The sequence below is a fragment of the Arachis ipaensis genome, chromosome B7 (assembly GCF_059453495.1).
Source record: "Arachis ipaensis isolate K30076 ecotype BB chromosome B7, ASM5945349v1, whole genome shotgun sequence".
NCBI lineage: Eukaryota > Viridiplantae > Streptophyta > Magnoliopsida > Fabales > Fabaceae > Arachis > Arachis ipaensis.
Window position 1 is genome coordinate 114,330,119 of NC_142442.1, and position 17,053 is coordinate 114,347,171.

Here is a 17,053-nt window from a genome sequence, read left to right on the forward strand (position 1 = left end):
TTTGCAATAAAGTGATAATTTACCTTGCAAAAGGAGGATTCTCATTGTCAATACAACGAATTGATAATAATCATTGTGGGATTTGGTTAGCACTAATCTCTGCACATTTATATGATCGGTTTCCGACATGAAAAAACCAGCAGCGTGTGAATCACATTTTAACTTTTTTTTTTTTAATAACTGCTAAGATCACGTGAACCTTTACTAGCTGGGACACTTGTTTTATTTTACCATAGCACGACTGACTCCAAAAAGCAACACCTTTAGAGTTCGTTTGGATGCAAAATAGAAATTGGGAGGAAAGAAAATGGGAGGAAAGAAAATGAAAGGAAAAGTTGATTTTTTATATGTTGTTTGGATGGAGAGAAAATGAATGGAAAGAAAGTAGGAGAAATTTTTTTTTTGTTTGGATGAAAAAAAAATAAAGAGAAAAAATATTATAACTAAGTAAAATTACATTAATACCCTTCTCTATATATATAAATTATAATATACTAATATATGTAAATTGTTTTTCTAATAAAGGATAAATATGTAATTGTATATTTTTTATTCTTTTTTTTTATTCTTTTTTTATTCTTTTTTTCCCGTTGTTTTCTTTTTCTCCAAATTCCCTTGAAACAAACACTGCGTTAACTATTGAAAAATTTCTGATTTCTGATGCCGTATGACAGTTGTTTGTAATTTTAGGCTCACACGACCCAGACAATGGATTGGCTCAAATTTTAACATTTTAATTTAGGTGCATTCCTACTAAACATAAATATTACCAATTTTATTTAAAATGTACTTGTTCACTTTTAGGAATAGAGTAAGAAATCTAATGCAGGAAAATTATTGTTTCTATTCTTTCTCTTATGGGGCCCTGAGTAGTCCATGACTCTTGAATCAACCTTGTCGGCTCTGTCTGAACTCTGGATGATAGTAACCCATCTTAGGAGGAAAAATGCTAACTAACCACTTGCGAGGTTAATGGAATGAGCAAGGAGATGTCACAAATCACGTAGTGGGGGCATTTGGTCTTTATTTGTGTGAGAATACATGCTATCTAGTTATTTAAAATTCACATTTTAAACATATAGTATATTTTATACTTATTCAAACTCATTAACACACCAAATTGATCGTATAAGTTCAAACAAAGATTTCCCTTTCAAGGTGTCTTCACCATATTAGACAACGTAAGCATTAAATGATGCATAAGATGATAAGAATATCTTATATCCTTAACTACTTGACCAACCTCTTCCGTTGGAACTTTTGGAAGTATCGCTTGCTAAATTTTTATGGCTACGCATTCATATTATGCTCGTATTAGTTAAATACCACTTGAAACAGCATGGCAGCCCATTATTAGATATCTATGTTTCTGTCTATAGCTATAAGTAACAATTATGTTGGATTTGGATGACAATAAGATGCATAGACCGAGTCCGAGACTGAGATGAGGGAGGGAAACAAAAGTCCAGTTTAGAAGTTTAGGCTTGAATATACGGGCGCAATTAAAGTTAACGAAGTGAAATGGAGTCCAATTGATTCTTAAATCAAACAACCATATGTGATTATTTTCCTTAAAAATGTGTAATTCAAAAAGCATACAGTGATCACATACGTTATTTAATTCAAAATTGACGAATCAAATTGTTTTTCTGCACTTCCATGAAGGGCGGCAATTAGAATCGGTAAGTGCGCAGTGTGTGATTCATCCAAGCCGCTGTACTGAATTCTGAATATGAACCGACTTTAGAATAATTCAAGAAGCAAAGCAACAAAGAGGGCCCTCTGCTCCTCCTCCTCACATGTGAGGGTCCTGGAAGCTGTAAACAACAAAACAAGGTACTTCACTCCTCCCCACCCACATCCACATTAGTAAGCGCAACAAAAACTAACCCATGTGGGAGACAACAGTACTAATCCTGATCCTATTTACTTAATTAACCTCCCTCTCAGTCTCAGGACCCCACGACCGACACTTATTTTCCATTCCTATTTTATTTTCGGTTCTAAGTCCCCCTAGATTTTCCCTCCTTTTTTTATTTTAACATTTTAAAGTTAAACACGGCTACTATGGTAGCATTACACATGCTAACATCACTCCTTCCCTCTGTACCGCACTAATGTGTCCCCATTCCTAATCATTTTATGACATCTCCCCTCTCTCACTCACTCACTCTCTCACTCTCCTCCCTTTTAAAGTCTCTCCCTCTCGGTCTCTCCTTTACTAACCACAACAAATAGAGTAAGTACAAAGTAGCATGAGAGAGAGAGAGAGAGTAAATAGAGGGAAAGAGAAAATGCCGCTCAAGTTAGGAGGAGGAGCTGCTGCTTTTGGCGCCTTCTTAGTCCTATGTGTTGGTTTTTCTCTCTTTGCAGTTACCTTGGCTGAAGACCCGTACAGGTTCTTCAACTGGAACGTCACTTATGGCGATATTTACCCCCTTGGAGTTCGCCAAAGGGTACGTACTTGTCAACATTTTTGTTCTCTTAATTACGTTACATCAATTACATTATGGATCTGATTCAATGTGATTAATTCATGAGATCAACACGTGAACAGGGAATACTTATCAATGGGCAATTTCCCGGTCCAGACATTCATTCAGTTACCAATGACAATCTCATCATCAATGTCTTCAACAGCTTGGATGAGCCTTTTCTCCTTTCCTGGTACATTTCCATTTCTCTCTGTTGAAGCATTTGCCACTTTCCGCACCACCTTCCGATCTGCTCCTTCTTTTTCTTTTTTTCCGGGATCACAATACATAAAATCAAGCATAATGACGAAAGTGAAAAGGAACTACAAGCATGTGATTAGAGTGCTTTGTTAAAACAATTAATTAATTAATTCAGCTTTGTGTTGTGATCCTCTGGCCACTAATAAGGAGTATGTCTTTATTCTCTTGTCGCTTGCACAATTCTTAGTACACTTCTCTAACACTATGAGAAGCCACCGCATTTCACACGGTGCTGGACCATTTGTTTGGACACGGATCTAGATCTGGCTCATTCACTATTGGTATTATATTATAATATTATAATAATATTCTGAAAGAGAAAGAAAAAGAAAAAAGCAAGATTTATTTAGCTATTACTTCTGGAAAGAGCAAACTAAAGTTACATGGATGATTATTGATATTAGGTGGCGCATCATCTACGACATAGACATAGACATGGAAGCCTGTTGTTATCAGCAAGCTCAAAGCTAAGTCATAATTTGGGGTAATAAGAAAGCGACCAACGTTAGTAGTAATAAAAGGAAGAATTAAGAAAGGGAAAGTTTCTAGAATTAATGTTTGAATTTCTGTTATGCAAAAGTAAGGTGAACAATAATTAAATATTATTAGGGTCCATTTCATTTCATTTCTCTTTCTCGCTTTACTGTCTTCAAGCAAGTATGGCCTATCAACTAATAAGAGTAGATCAATGTCATATAACATAAATCACATGCTTAATTTTTTTTTTTTTTCAAGATAAAAGAATGAGAAATGATGGCTGTATCACTTTTTATGTACACATTTCTTTTACGGCATAATTTTTTTTTCTCACTTCTAATACCAAAAGTGAATTAGTGAAAGGTGTACAGAGAGAAAAGTGATGTATATAACATTATTCTAAGAATATAATCAAGATGGAAGAAGGAAAAAAAAATAATTGAATGAGTTGCATGAGAATTTCATTCCAGATTTGTATGAATTGAAAATACAGGAATGGGATCCAGCAGAGAAGGAACTCATTTGAAGATGGAGTGTTAGGAACAACATGCCCAATCCCACCAGGGAGGAACTTCACATACATTCTACAAGTGAAGGATCAGATTGGAAGCTTCTATTACTTCCCATCTCTTAATTTTCATAAAGCAGCTGGTGGTTTTGGAGGAATTAGGATCCTAAGCAGGCCTAGAATTCCAGTTCCATTCCCTGATCCAGCTGGTGATTACACTGTTCTCATTGGAGATTGGTACAAATCCAACCACACTGTAAGTGTTACACTAACACTACCTGTTAATACTTCATTTCATTTTCCATCCAAGTTTAATTGAATATAGTACAATAGTATTACAGTGGGATGAATAACAAACATTTGACTTTTCTTGTGGGGCTTTCGTGGTTGGCAAGTGATTGATGATTGATGATTGATATCTCCAACTAATTTCGCTCACAGATAGTAGCGCAAAAGCAAGAAATAAATGACACCATCGCCCCACCCTAAAATAAAAGACACACTAGCTCACTCTTTTCCTTTATCTGATGTGGCCTAATCGCCACCTCGCGTATTTTTAGGTGAATAGAAGTATAGAACATTCAATTCAATATTCCAAAAAAAAAGAAGAAAGAAAACGTTACTATGTCATCACTCATCAGGGTTTACAAGTGGGCATTGCAGCTAGTACCAGCTGACTCAGCATCATAAAGAGAGACAAGGGAGTAAGAAAAGAGTATAATGAAGAAGAAAAATTGCAATTTACTACTCCTACTTTAAAAGAATGCTGCTACAAGTCTGCTATCTCCTGTAATGTTAAACTGACTAGGTAGAATCTTTAGTTTTGTTTGTATTAGTAAGTCAAGAGTGTTGAATTGCGACAACCGCCAATAGGTCCAATGAGATGGGTTTGGATCCTTGTAGTCATTAATTGCATTTGTGACTTTTAAATGCATATTGATCCTCGTGCCAAAGAGATAACCTTCATTGAGGAATGAGGATCAACCCCACCTATCCAATTACTCGCATCTTCTCAGCCACGGGGTGATCTCGCTTTTGCGGCGGTGTCCACGTTTCGTGCAAATTATTATCATAATCATAATAATAATACTACAATAATGAAGACATTATTTCTTCAATGTTAGATCAAATTTTTCTAGTAAATGCATACTAATATTTCTAGATCAACAGATACCGGTCTTCCACCAATTCAATACTTGAATAGTAGTACTACATATGATACTTCTTTTAAAACAAATAAATGATGCAATTAGATCTTTTTGTCCTTTTGAAGGGAGCACTTAAATAGTTAAAACTTTTGCTATTACTATATAATGACATTGAGATTTAACTTTAATAATCCTATTTGTCAGTGAATTTTAACAAAATCATTTCCTCTAATGTATTATGCAGACGTTGAAAGCTCATCTTGATAGAGGTAAGAAGTTGCCTTTGCCTGATGGCATTCTCATCAATGGTCGTGGGCCTAATGGAGCATATCTCAACGTCGAACAAGGTATGCACTTGTTCTAATAATAATAATATTGCATAGATAGAAATGAGGAGTAATTTTGATGAGGTCGATCAATTTGAATGGTCTTGTACAAACAGGAAAGACTTACAGGCTTAGAATATCAAACGTGGGGTTGCAACATTCGCTTAACTTTCGCATACAGAACCACAAATTGAAGCTGGTAGAAGTGGAAGGAACACACAGCCTACAAACCACATACTCCTCCCTTGACGTTCATGTGGGACAATCTTATTCGGTTCTAGTTACTGCAGACCAACCAGCACATGACTATTACATTGTTGTTTCCACTCGATTCAACTACAAGATCCTCACCACCACTGGAGTTCTTCACTATAGCAATTCTGGGGGCCAAGTTTCCGGTCCAATCCCTGGTGGACCTACCATCCAAATTGATTGGTCTTTGAACCAGGCCCGCTCCATAAGGTATTACAGAAGTGTTCGAATGACAATAAAAATCAATTCCTTAATTATATTTATTTTATTTTATTTTATATTTTTTAATTAGTGTCGGAATAATCGAGTAAAAATTTAGATGTGTAATTATAAATATTACGTATAAATATTAAGTTCACTTTGGGTTATTTGTTTCCCTAGCATAACTTAAGGTATTACTATTCATTCTTCCATAATCTTATTCTATTAGTTTATCATTCTCTAAATTCTAGTAGATATTGCTGATTGCTCACCTTGTAATAAATGCATATGATGAACTGAATCTCAGGACTAACCTTACGGCAAGTGGACCAAGGCCGAACCCTCAAGGATCATACCATTACGGTTTGATAAACACAACCAAGACCATAATTCTGGCAAGTTCAGCTGGTCAAGTGAACCGCAAGCAGAGATATGCAATCAACAGCGTGTCCTATGTTGCCCCAGACACTCCTCTTAAACTCGCCGACTACTTCAAGATCTCGGGTGTTTTCCGTGCTGGAAGCATCTCTGACAGACCCTATGGTGGTGGCATATACCTTGATACCTCTGTATTGCAAGCTGATTATAGATCCTTCGTTGAGATTGTCTTCCAAAACAACGAGAATATTGTTCAGAGCTATCATCTTGATGGCTACTCTTTCTTTGTAGTTGGGTGAGTCATCACATTCACATATGTCTATACATATATGTTTTTCTTTAGTCTTCTTATATTGGTCAATAATTTGTTGGCCTGAAGTTATTTCAACTATAAAATGTAGTATGGATGGAGGACAGTGGACAACTGCTAGCAGGAACAGTTACAATCTTAGGGATGCAATTGCACGTTGCACAACACAGGTGAGCCAATAATTTTAACAATTGTTAATGTTAAATTCAGAAACATTCAAGTGGTGGTTATGATTTATGAATGTTTATGCAACATGAATTAAATATACTCTAATGCAGTGTTATATTCATATTTGATTGTGAGCAGGTATATCCTTATTCATGGACGGCTATATATGTTGCACTTGACAATGTGGGAATGTGGAACTTGAGGTCTGAGTTTTGGGCACGACAATATCTTGGTCAACAGTTTTACTTGCGGGTTTACACAGATTCAAACTCAATTAGGGACGAATTTCCAGTTCCAAAGAATGCACTTCTTTGTGGTAAGGCAAGTGGAAGACACACACGTCCCCTTTGAGCTAGAAAGGATTATTTGATGGATCCATCCAGGTGTCCAAGGCATTCTAGCTTTAGAATATAAAGAGTAGCTAAATTATGTGCTGCTAATTTTATTGTTTGAGTGCTTTCACTTTTTTATGATATGCTCTGCTGGAATGTTTGAACATGTGTAATTTTATCTTTGTATGACCCCAGCTCGAGGTCACATTCTTTCCCAGGAAAAAGAAAGAGACAGAGAAAGAGAGAGAGAGAAGAGAGAGAGAGAAGCAATATATTATATATTTTTATTCCCTTTGTATTATCTCGATTTTTACTAGCATTAAAAAGTAAGGTTATGCAGATTGCAGCAAGTTACCATTTGCATTTTGACATTGATTGTGTATGATTCAACTATTCAAGTCATTTTTCTGGATTTTAGAAGAGAAACCAGATTTGCTATAAAATATCCAGATTAAGATTGTCCGAAGAAAAGACGAACTCTCAAATCTTGTGTTCAGAAGTTGTATTAAAAAGATCTTTCGAATTTAAACATCAATATTAAGATTTTTAGGCAATCTTTTCAAATAAAAGGTTGACTATCCTTTATGTCATATTTAATGGTTCTTGGAGGTAAAATTAACCATCTTCTTAACTTGAGTTTTGAATATCAAATAAATCAACTATGATATAATTATATTTGTAAATTACAAGAGATTTTAAAGAACCATCAATTTGTAATTTTCCCCCCCTTTTTTTCAAAAGTAAAATCAAAAGGCAAAACAGGGAACAAGAGAATTAGGCATTTTATCGATGGTTGCAATATATTCCATGTTCTATTGAAGCAGAATTATAGAAGTTATGATCACTTGCTATAGTTAAACATTTCACATGCACTATGATACACACTAATTTTGTTAAGCTACAATATGTTGCAACCTATGAAGCACGGATACTTCGCTGGGTTATCGTGTCCGCGTGTCAAACACATTTCGGACACGACATTCACCGACACTCGTCCGACACGCATGTTTGCTATGTCCAACTGTGTCTTAATAAAAAATAAAAAATTCTTCTCCGGACACGCCTAGACACACCTAAATATCATCACGTGTCTGCGTGTCCAGTCTTATTCTTAACATATATTCTTAAAATAAATTTAAATATAGTATATATTATTATTTATTAAAACAAAAAATATTTTAAATACTTGATATAATTAAAATAAGACATTAAAAAATAATTAAAAATTTTATTTATATTTTAATATCAATAAAATATCAAAATATCATTACAATTTATCTAAAAAATACTTTATATTTTATATATATGCGTGTCTCCGTGTCATATAAAATTTTAAAATTCGCGTATCGCCGTGTCCCGTGTCGTGTCGTATTCCGTATCCGTGTCAGTGTCTGTGCATCATAGATTGCAACCATATTTTCAATAAATGTCTAATTCCCTATTCTACGATTTGGTTTTTCTTTTAATAGGTTCTTTTTTGCTTTTGACGGTTTTTATGGGTAAAAGGAAAACATTATAAATTGAAACTTCTATCAACATTTTGGATATAAACAGAAATTGGTTAAGAAAATATATATTTTGTATTTTTTAATTGATCAATGATTGTAATTATAGACTATATTCAAGAAAAAAAAATGTACATCTCATCATATCTTTTCAAATCTATCAAAACTTATAAAAGGTTCATAATATTAACGGAATGATATTTGTGTGGTGAGTTAGCACCTCTAAAAGAAAGTAAGAAAAGCGTGAAGAATAAGTGAAAAAAAAAAAAAAAAAAAAGAGAAAATTGATTATTCCTTTTGAACTTTTGTATGATCTAAATATTGCTTGTCTTGGGACAAAGATGGTGACTGGTCCATATGCTCTAACTTGGATAAATTGGGATGAAAAAATTGGTTGGTAGGAGATTTAGTGAAGATGTCCGTCATTTGTTGTAGAAGGAGCAGAGAGCAATTTTATTATCCAATTTGAATTTTTTTTTGGTAGACAAAATGGCAATCAATTTTAGTGTGTTTGTAAAAAAATAAGATTTGTAATAATACGAAGAGCACTCTAATAAAAAAATAAGACAGATGGATAAGCATAAGAGATATTTAGGGCGTGTGTGGTTGAGGAAATTATAAATAATTTTTAAGAATTTTAAAATGAAAATATCATATGTTCATGTTTGGTTTAAAGTTTGAAAAATTATTCTCAAGCAAATTTGATTTCAGGGAATTAAAATACCATCATTTCAATTCTCACATTTTTCTTGGGTATATATGATTGCCATGGAAATAAAATTTTTATAACAAAATAATACTTGAACCACATACATCCTTAGGTAGGGGTGTCCGCAGATCGGATCGGATCGGATATGGCCGAAAATTCGATCCGATCCGCACAATTTCCATCAGATCGGATCGGATATGATATCCGCACTTTTTAGTGCCGAATCCGATCGGATCCGATCCGCACATTTGCGGATCGGATCGGATATCGGATATATCCGTATAATTAAACCTTCTCTTTTTAATCATATTTCTATGTAAAAGAATTCGATAAAAATATTTCTTTCATACTTTTAAACTTATTTATTCCTAAAATATTTTTAATCAAACTCTCTCTAAATAACAAAAATAAAATAATACAATATGTGAATAATAGTTACTAACTAAAACATACAAACAAGTAAATATAATACCAAACATATACATATATATATATATATATATATATATATATATATATATATATATATATATATTAATTATTATAGTGCGAATCTGCGGATCCGCGGATCGGATACGCGGATGTAGAGCAGATATCCGCGATCCGATCCGCAAAGGGTGCGGATCCTATCCGCAAAAGGTGCGGATCCGATCCGATCCAATCCGATCAATTTGCGGATCAGATCGTATTCGCAATTTTTGGATCGGATGCGGATATTTACCGCAGATCTGTGGATACGATCCGATCCATGAACACCCCTATCCTTAGGAACCTTAACAAGTTCAGAATCCAAAGTAGCTCACAAGTGATATTGGCAAGTGTACAATTTCTGTTTTAGTGGAGGAGCGAGCAACAATTGTATGCTTCTTGGACTTTTAAGAAATCAATGAGTTCCCCAAGAAGAAACGGTAATTGGTCAAAGAACGACGAATATCTAGACATCCTACTCAATTGGAGCCACTGAAGCTATATATTTGAAGAGCAAAATTTTTGGAAAAAATTAGATCACTTCCTAGACTATTTTGCAAATACCTAAGAACTTGAATGGCTACCTTGTATAGTAACTAAGTGGCAAATGTTATGAATTGACTGAGGTGTTGAGTGGCACAAGTGATATTAGGTTGGATGCTGATGAGGTAAATAAGGCATCCAATCAAGTAACGATAAACAAAAGGATCAGACACAAGAGAACTAAAATCCTAATAAAGATTGGTGGTGCTATCCACAGTGGCAGATTTGACTCCTAAAAATCTTAGAGAGATGCCTTAAGTTGAGTGAGCTTCTTCAGTTTTTAGAAAATATCTCAAAGTACCAAGATTCTTAATTTTAAAATGGGCATCTAAAGTTCTTTATATAGTTGCTATTTTAGAAATAGAATTTTGAATAATTCCAATATCATCAACATACACCAACAAAATAGCGATTTCATTATCCAAAATTTTAATTAAAAGACAGTAAAAAATAATCTACTAATACCCACATGAAAGAAGAAGAATAAAAATCTATTCATACCATATCCTACTAGATTATCTCAATTCATATAAGAATTTAAGATGATAGCAGTATCGATTTGTACGGGTTATAATGAGATAAGGGAGAAGATCCATGTAAACAGTCTCTATTAAATCACCATATAAAAAATATTGTTGACATCTAACTGATAGATTAGTCATTTTTTGATTGAGGCTAATGCTAAAACTATTCTAATGGTTACTGGCTTGACTATTTGGGAGAAAATTCCAAGAATTCACCCCTTCTATCTAGTCCCCTTCACCACCACACAGACTTTGTACGATTCAATTGAACCATTCGAGTGGCACTTGATTTTATAGATCCATTTACAACCAATATGTTTTATCTTTGGGGAGATATTTGATGTGAGGATTATCGTCGGTTAGGAATTTCACACAAATAATTCCATTGCAAATATAGTCAAAACCATGGTTGTCAAACTCGCGAGTTAACTCGTAAACTCGTACGAGTTTACGAGTTTAGGTAGTGGAATCGAGTTGACTCGGACATAAACTCGTTTCTGGGTAGACTCGGGTTGACTCGGCTAGACTCGGATAAAATCGTGCAAACTCACGAGTTTGCTAGCGAGTCAGCGAGTTTAATTTCGTTGTCCATTTTCGCCAAAACGGCGTCGTTTTGGCCCAGAAAAAAAAAGCCTTACAGAAGCGGCTAACCCAAACCCGCAACCTAAACCCACACCCACTAATGAAGGAGTGAACTAAAGTTCGAAACCCTAGTGACTCCCTCAACCAAACCCTCACGGCCAGCCTCACTCGTCACACCCTCCACCATCTAACGGCGGCGTTGTCTATGCCGCCACGCAGAGGCCAGACGCCAGAGTCCAGACGGACCCCTCGCCTTCTCACCTCCCCTCGCCTCATCCCTCGTCCCCCACCGCTCACCCACGCAGCGTCGCAGAGCCCAGTGAAGGACTACCATGCAGAGTCGCATAGCGCCAGAGCCCACCACCAGTCCACCACGCCATTTGCCTCCCCTCCCCTGTTCTGCCCTCGTCGGCCTTGTTCTGTTTTTCTTCACTGAAGCACTGCCAATCTGCTTCAAGTGATAAAGTCTATCCATCTCCAAGGTAATTTTGTTAAACTAATTCAAATGCTAACAATTTTGGTTGCAATTATTCAATTCTGCAAATTTATTAAGGCCCTGATCTGCGTTTGATCTGTTGAAAATAAATTAATGTGTGAAAAAAAACTGATGCTGCTTGCTTGCTTCTGTAATATGTACTTCATGCTTCATGCTTCAATCATGGTTAAAATGTGTGGATAGTGCTTCTGCTATATATTTTTTTTTCTTTTGTTTTCTGCTTCTGTTATGTAGTTATGTTTAGTCTTTAGTTTATTGAAATTCTGAAGTCTGAATTAGTGAATTGAAACTCTCAAGTCTGAATTGTTAGTTAGTGTTACTGACTTACTGTGTTAGTTTAATTGAAAGTCTGAAGTCTGAATTGTTAGTTTAAATGAAAATGTATCTGTTGTGTGATAAAGTGAGTATTGGAGTATTGGTGGTTGACTCTGGTTGCCATTGTTTTAATTTGTTTGTGCTTGATCATATTGATGACCTCAAAGGGGGTTCATATGACAATGAGAATGGACTTTTGGGTTAACTCATAACTGGGTGGTATATTATTCCGAATCACAAAAGTATTGCTTGCTGTACTGCATTTGGAGTGATGATTATTGATTAAGTCTTATGATGCTGAAAATTTTTCATCTTTTAAACATTATTGTTGTAAGTGTAGCTGAAACTAGTGTTAGTTATGAATTTAGTTAGTGGATAATCTGAATCTAAATTTAGTTAGTGGATAATCTGAATCTGAATTTGTTGTTTGGGTTGTTGATTTTTAGGGATAAAAATACAAAATGTCTGAGAATGTTGGTTCAGGGACAGGGTCTTCGCTTCCTAGTATTCCTAGACCTACACCTACTGTTTCTAGGAGAAAAAATGCAACTGGAAATAGAAGTGATATAGGATGGAAACATGGGATTGATGTTCAAGGCAATGGTAAAAAAGTGAAGTGTAATTATTGCTCAAAGACTATAAGCAGAGGGATTTATAGATTCAAGCATCATCTTGCCGGTACTAAAGAGGATTCAGAGCCTTGTGCTTCAGTACCTGAAGAAGTGAAGGCTGTGATGTTGAAAGTCTGTGTGGAGGCTAAAGAAGCATCATTGAAGAAGAGAAGATTCGGTGATGATGAGGATTATCCTGAACAAACAGAAAAGGAGAAGGACAATTCTCAACAAAAGGGGAAAGATATTCGCAACTTTGTTACAAAAGGAAAAGGGGCTCAAGTTCAATCAACAATAAATCAAATGATGAAGAAGGATCTAAAGGAACAATGTGATCAACAATGTGCCATATTTTTCTATACAAGTGCTATTCCTTTCAATGTTATTAAGAATCCTGAATTTTTAAAGTTTTGTGAGATGGTTGGGAGATATGGAATTGGCTACAAACCCCCTTCTTACCATGAGTTAAGAGAAACCCAATTAAAGAAAGCAGTGAACAATGTTGATGAAATGCTTACTGAATTTAAAGCAGAGTGGAAGAGAACTGGTTGTTCAATCATGTCGGATGGATGGACTGATAAAAAAAGGCGTAGTATTTGTAATTTCTTGGTGAACAGCCCTAAAGGAACAGTTTTTCTTTATTCATTGGACACTTCTGACATCTCGAAAACAACGGATAAAGTTGTCAAAATGCTAGAAGATGCCGTAGAATTTGTTGGTGAAGAGAATGTAGTCCAAATTGTTACAAATAATGCTGCTAATTATAAGGCTGCTGGAGAAAGAATGATGGAGACTAGAAAAAGTTTGTATTGGACACCATGTGCTGCACACTGCATAGATTTGATATTGGAGGATTTTGAAAAGAAGCTAAAGGTGCATGAAACAACCATAAAAAAGGGAAGAAAAATCACCACTTTTATCTACTCTCGGAGTATGCTCATTAGCATGTTGAGAAATTTTACAAAGGGAAAGGACTTGGTTCGGCCAGGTGCCACAAGATTTGCCACTGACTCTCACTTGTCTTCATGATAATAAAGGACCGTTGATGACTATGTTTACTTCTGCTGATTGGAAGACAACTAAGGTTGCATCAATGCCTGAAGGAATAAGAGTCCAAAACATGGCCTTGGATAGTAGGCTATGGAAGAATATTGTCATATGCCTCAAGGCTGCTGCTCCTCTCATTACAGTCCTTCGCTTGGTTGATTCAGATGAAAAACCAGCCATGGGTTTCATCTTTGAAGGCATGAAAAACGCCAAAGAAACAATCAGGACTAACTTCGGTTGTGTTAAAAAGAGGTAATCTTGAGTCTTGACTAATTGAAAGCTTTAATATTTGATTATCAATGTATCATGTTACCATGTTTTCTTTTTATATTCAGTTATTTATTTAATTTTCTTATTTTTATTCATTTGCATTGTTATTTTTAGTTACGAACCTATATGGGAAATTATTGATGGAAGGTGGGAAAGTCAATTGCATAGACCATTGCATGCAACTGCGTATTATCTTAATCCTCATTATCACTATGAACCAAATTTCATGGTTGATGATGCTGACATTAAGATTGGTCTATATAGTTGCTTGAAAAAACTGGTTCCTAACCAGGAAGAAAGGAAAAAGGTTGGTCTACAGCTTCCTGACTTTCATTATGCTAGAGGCCTCTTTGGTAATGAAACTGCAAAGAGTAGTAGGAAGACCATGCTACCTGCTGAGTGGTGGGACTTCTATGGAGATAGTTGTCCAGAACTAAAGAAGTTTGCTATCTGAGTTCTAAGCTTAACTTGTAGTTCATCTGGTTGTGAGCGTAATTGGAGTGCATTTGAAATGGTAATTCCTTATTCCTTACTTCCTTAGAACTATTCATTATTTATTTTAATTTTAATTTTTGTATTTTTATTAACTATTGGCACTATATGTTTGTAGGTTCATACAAAGAGAAGAAATCGGTTGCATCAAAAGAAAATGAATGATTTAGTGTATGTGATGTATAATTTAAAGTTAAAGGACAAGCAAATTAGAAAAACTCCAGAACTTGAATTTGATGCAGTGCATTCTGATGATGAGTGGATAACTGAGGATGTTAATGAAAATATTGCTGAAAGTGTTGAGCATTCTCACTTGCCAACGAATGACAATACTAATGATGATCCAAATAGTAATGAATTTGCTATTCCAGATATGAATAGTAATGAATTCAACATGGGTGAGGGAGGTGAGAATGAGTTTATTGGGGGATCCATAACAAAATTTAATAGAGGAAGAAGATGAACATGTGAATGATGATGAAGATTTTGTTGGTCGTGTTGAACCTGAGGTTGAAAGAAATGATGTTTCTGATGAAGATGGTGAAGATGATGATGTTGATGCCATGGAAGATGAAGATATTGGAGGATTTGAGTTTTAGAGTTTATTAGAAATTTAATTGTTGCTTTGTTGTTTTCTTTTGTGTTTTGGTTATGTCTTATGAACCTTTGATTGTGTAATTGTGTGTTTTATGTTGAACTAGATAAATACTTGTGAAGGATTTAAATGTGTGATCCAAAGTACTTGTTGTAACTTGTAATTTTAGTATTAGGTTAATTTATTATGTGTTTTGATGTTGAAATTGTTAGGTTTGAATGTCTATATCTGAGTAAATATATATATTATACATGATATATATATATATTTTTAAAAATGTATAACAGGTAAACTCGTACGAGTCTACGAGTCGAGTCTAGATCAGCTCCACGAGTTTACCTAGACTCGCGAGTTTGACAACCTTGGTCAAAACTAACAAACAATTCTCAATTAAAGTTTAATTTTTTGTTGTCACAAGTTTAACCTAATAAAAATAACCGAGAGTATTATTCCCGAATCGTTCTACCTAAGAATTACAATCGAGTGCTCAATTATTGGTTGAGTTTCACAGGTTGAGTTGATAAAGAAGCGAAAATTTAAATGACAATAAAATAAAGAAAATAACTAAGGAAATCAATTACTAAAAAGAGGCATTCATGGCAAGGATTGAGAATTAAGGCTTTTTATTCTAGTCATTAATTATCATATAATAGTTGTCAAGAGCTAATTCTATTAAGTTATCTCCAACATTGGAAGAAGGTATAATGTTATCTTCACATTGAGAGAAAGTCAAATAGGACTAGTTAATCCCAATCCATAAGTAATGTTAATGGACACAAGACTAACTAATCACTCTAGATTGCTAACATAAGTTGGGTATTAATGACTCAAGATCACCAACTTTCTCTTTTCAAGTCAAGAATGCACAAAATCTACTTTAAAGTCCAACCAAGTATTTTGTCAAACACTTGGAAGGCATAAAAGGAAAATCATATTAAATTGCAAGAAATATAAAATCTACTACTACCAAATGTAAGAAATTAATAATAACAACTCAAATAAACAACAATAACATGAAAACATAAAATTGCATTGAAGGAAATGAAAATTAATAAAAGTGTTCATAAACTAAAAAGAGGCATAAAAGAGAAATTATCAAGAGAGCTAAGAAGATTGAAGCAAATCAACAAGGAAAAGTAAATGAAACTAAATCAAAACAAGTAATTAAACCTAAATCTAAAAGAAAATTAAACTAAGAACCCTAATTTCTAGAGAGAAGAGGGAGCTTCTCTCTCTAGAACTAACCTAAGGCATGTTTCCTACACTACACTAATTGCTCTCCCTTGATCCTTCTTGATTTCTATATCAAATAACCTCATAAATGAGTTGGATTTGGTCTCGAATGGTTCAGAAATCGCCCCAGCATATTCACTTTAACGAGGTCACGTGACTAGCGTCACGCATATACGTAGGTGACGCGTGCGCGTCGATGGCAAAATTCCCTCGTCACGCGTACGCGTGGGTAGGGGTGGCAACGGGGCGGGTAGGGGCGGGTTTTTGCTCTACCCGACCCCGCCCCGCCTTATAGAAAACCCGCATCAAACCCGCCCCGCCCTACCCGCGGGTTGTAAAATGTTAAATCCTAACCCGCCCCTGCGGGTACCCGCCCCGCCCCTACCCGCCCCTATAATTATTAAATCCAACAAATAAAATAAAATTTTAAAAATTATATAACCACTATTTACATACATAATATAAATTAAAGTAAAAATTTATATATGATATAATATTATTAATCATTTTACTAATTATTTTATATATGTTACGTATATTATATATTAAAAATATATATATTTACATATATATTATATATACCGGGGCGGGTAGGGGCGGATTCAACCTAAACCCGACCCCGCCCCGCTCCGCCCCGCCCAAGAACCCGCTCCATTAAAACCCGCCCCGGTGTGGGAGCGGGTAATTACCCACCCCGAGCGGGTAGAGGCGGGGTGGGTACTCGCGGGTTCGGGTAGTGTTGCCACCCCTACGCGTGGGTGACGCGTGAACGTGGCCATGAATCCTCCAAATGTTCATTTCTTCATGAATTCTCCACTTTGCATGCTT

The 17,053-nt window shown here is 35.2% G+C and overlaps 1 protein-coding gene and 1 pseudogene across 1 annotated transcript; both read left to right on the forward strand.

Moving 5' to 3' along the window:
- Nucleotides 1-1,799: 1,799 nt before the first annotated feature.
- LOC107609742 (protein SKU5 SIMILAR 14) lies at nt 1,800-7,185 on the forward strand. Its single transcript, XM_016311760.3, has 8 exons — nt 1,800-2,456; nt 2,558-2,667; nt 3,706-3,976; nt 5,113-5,215; nt 5,311-5,656; nt 5,955-6,320; nt 6,427-6,505; nt 6,642-7,185. The coding sequence occupies exons 1-8, from the start codon at nt 2,256-2,258 to the stop codon at nt 6,852-6,854; spliced, it is 1,689 nt and encodes a 562-aa protein (XP_016167246.3). The 5' UTR covers nt 1,800-2,255; the 3' UTR covers nt 6,855-7,185.
- A 5,253-nt stretch (nt 7,186-12,438) lies between these two features.
- Nucleotides 12,439-14,996, forward strand: LOC148553790 (uncharacterized; annotated as a pseudogene).
- The last annotated feature ends 2,057 nt before the right edge of the window (nt 14,997-17,053 follow it).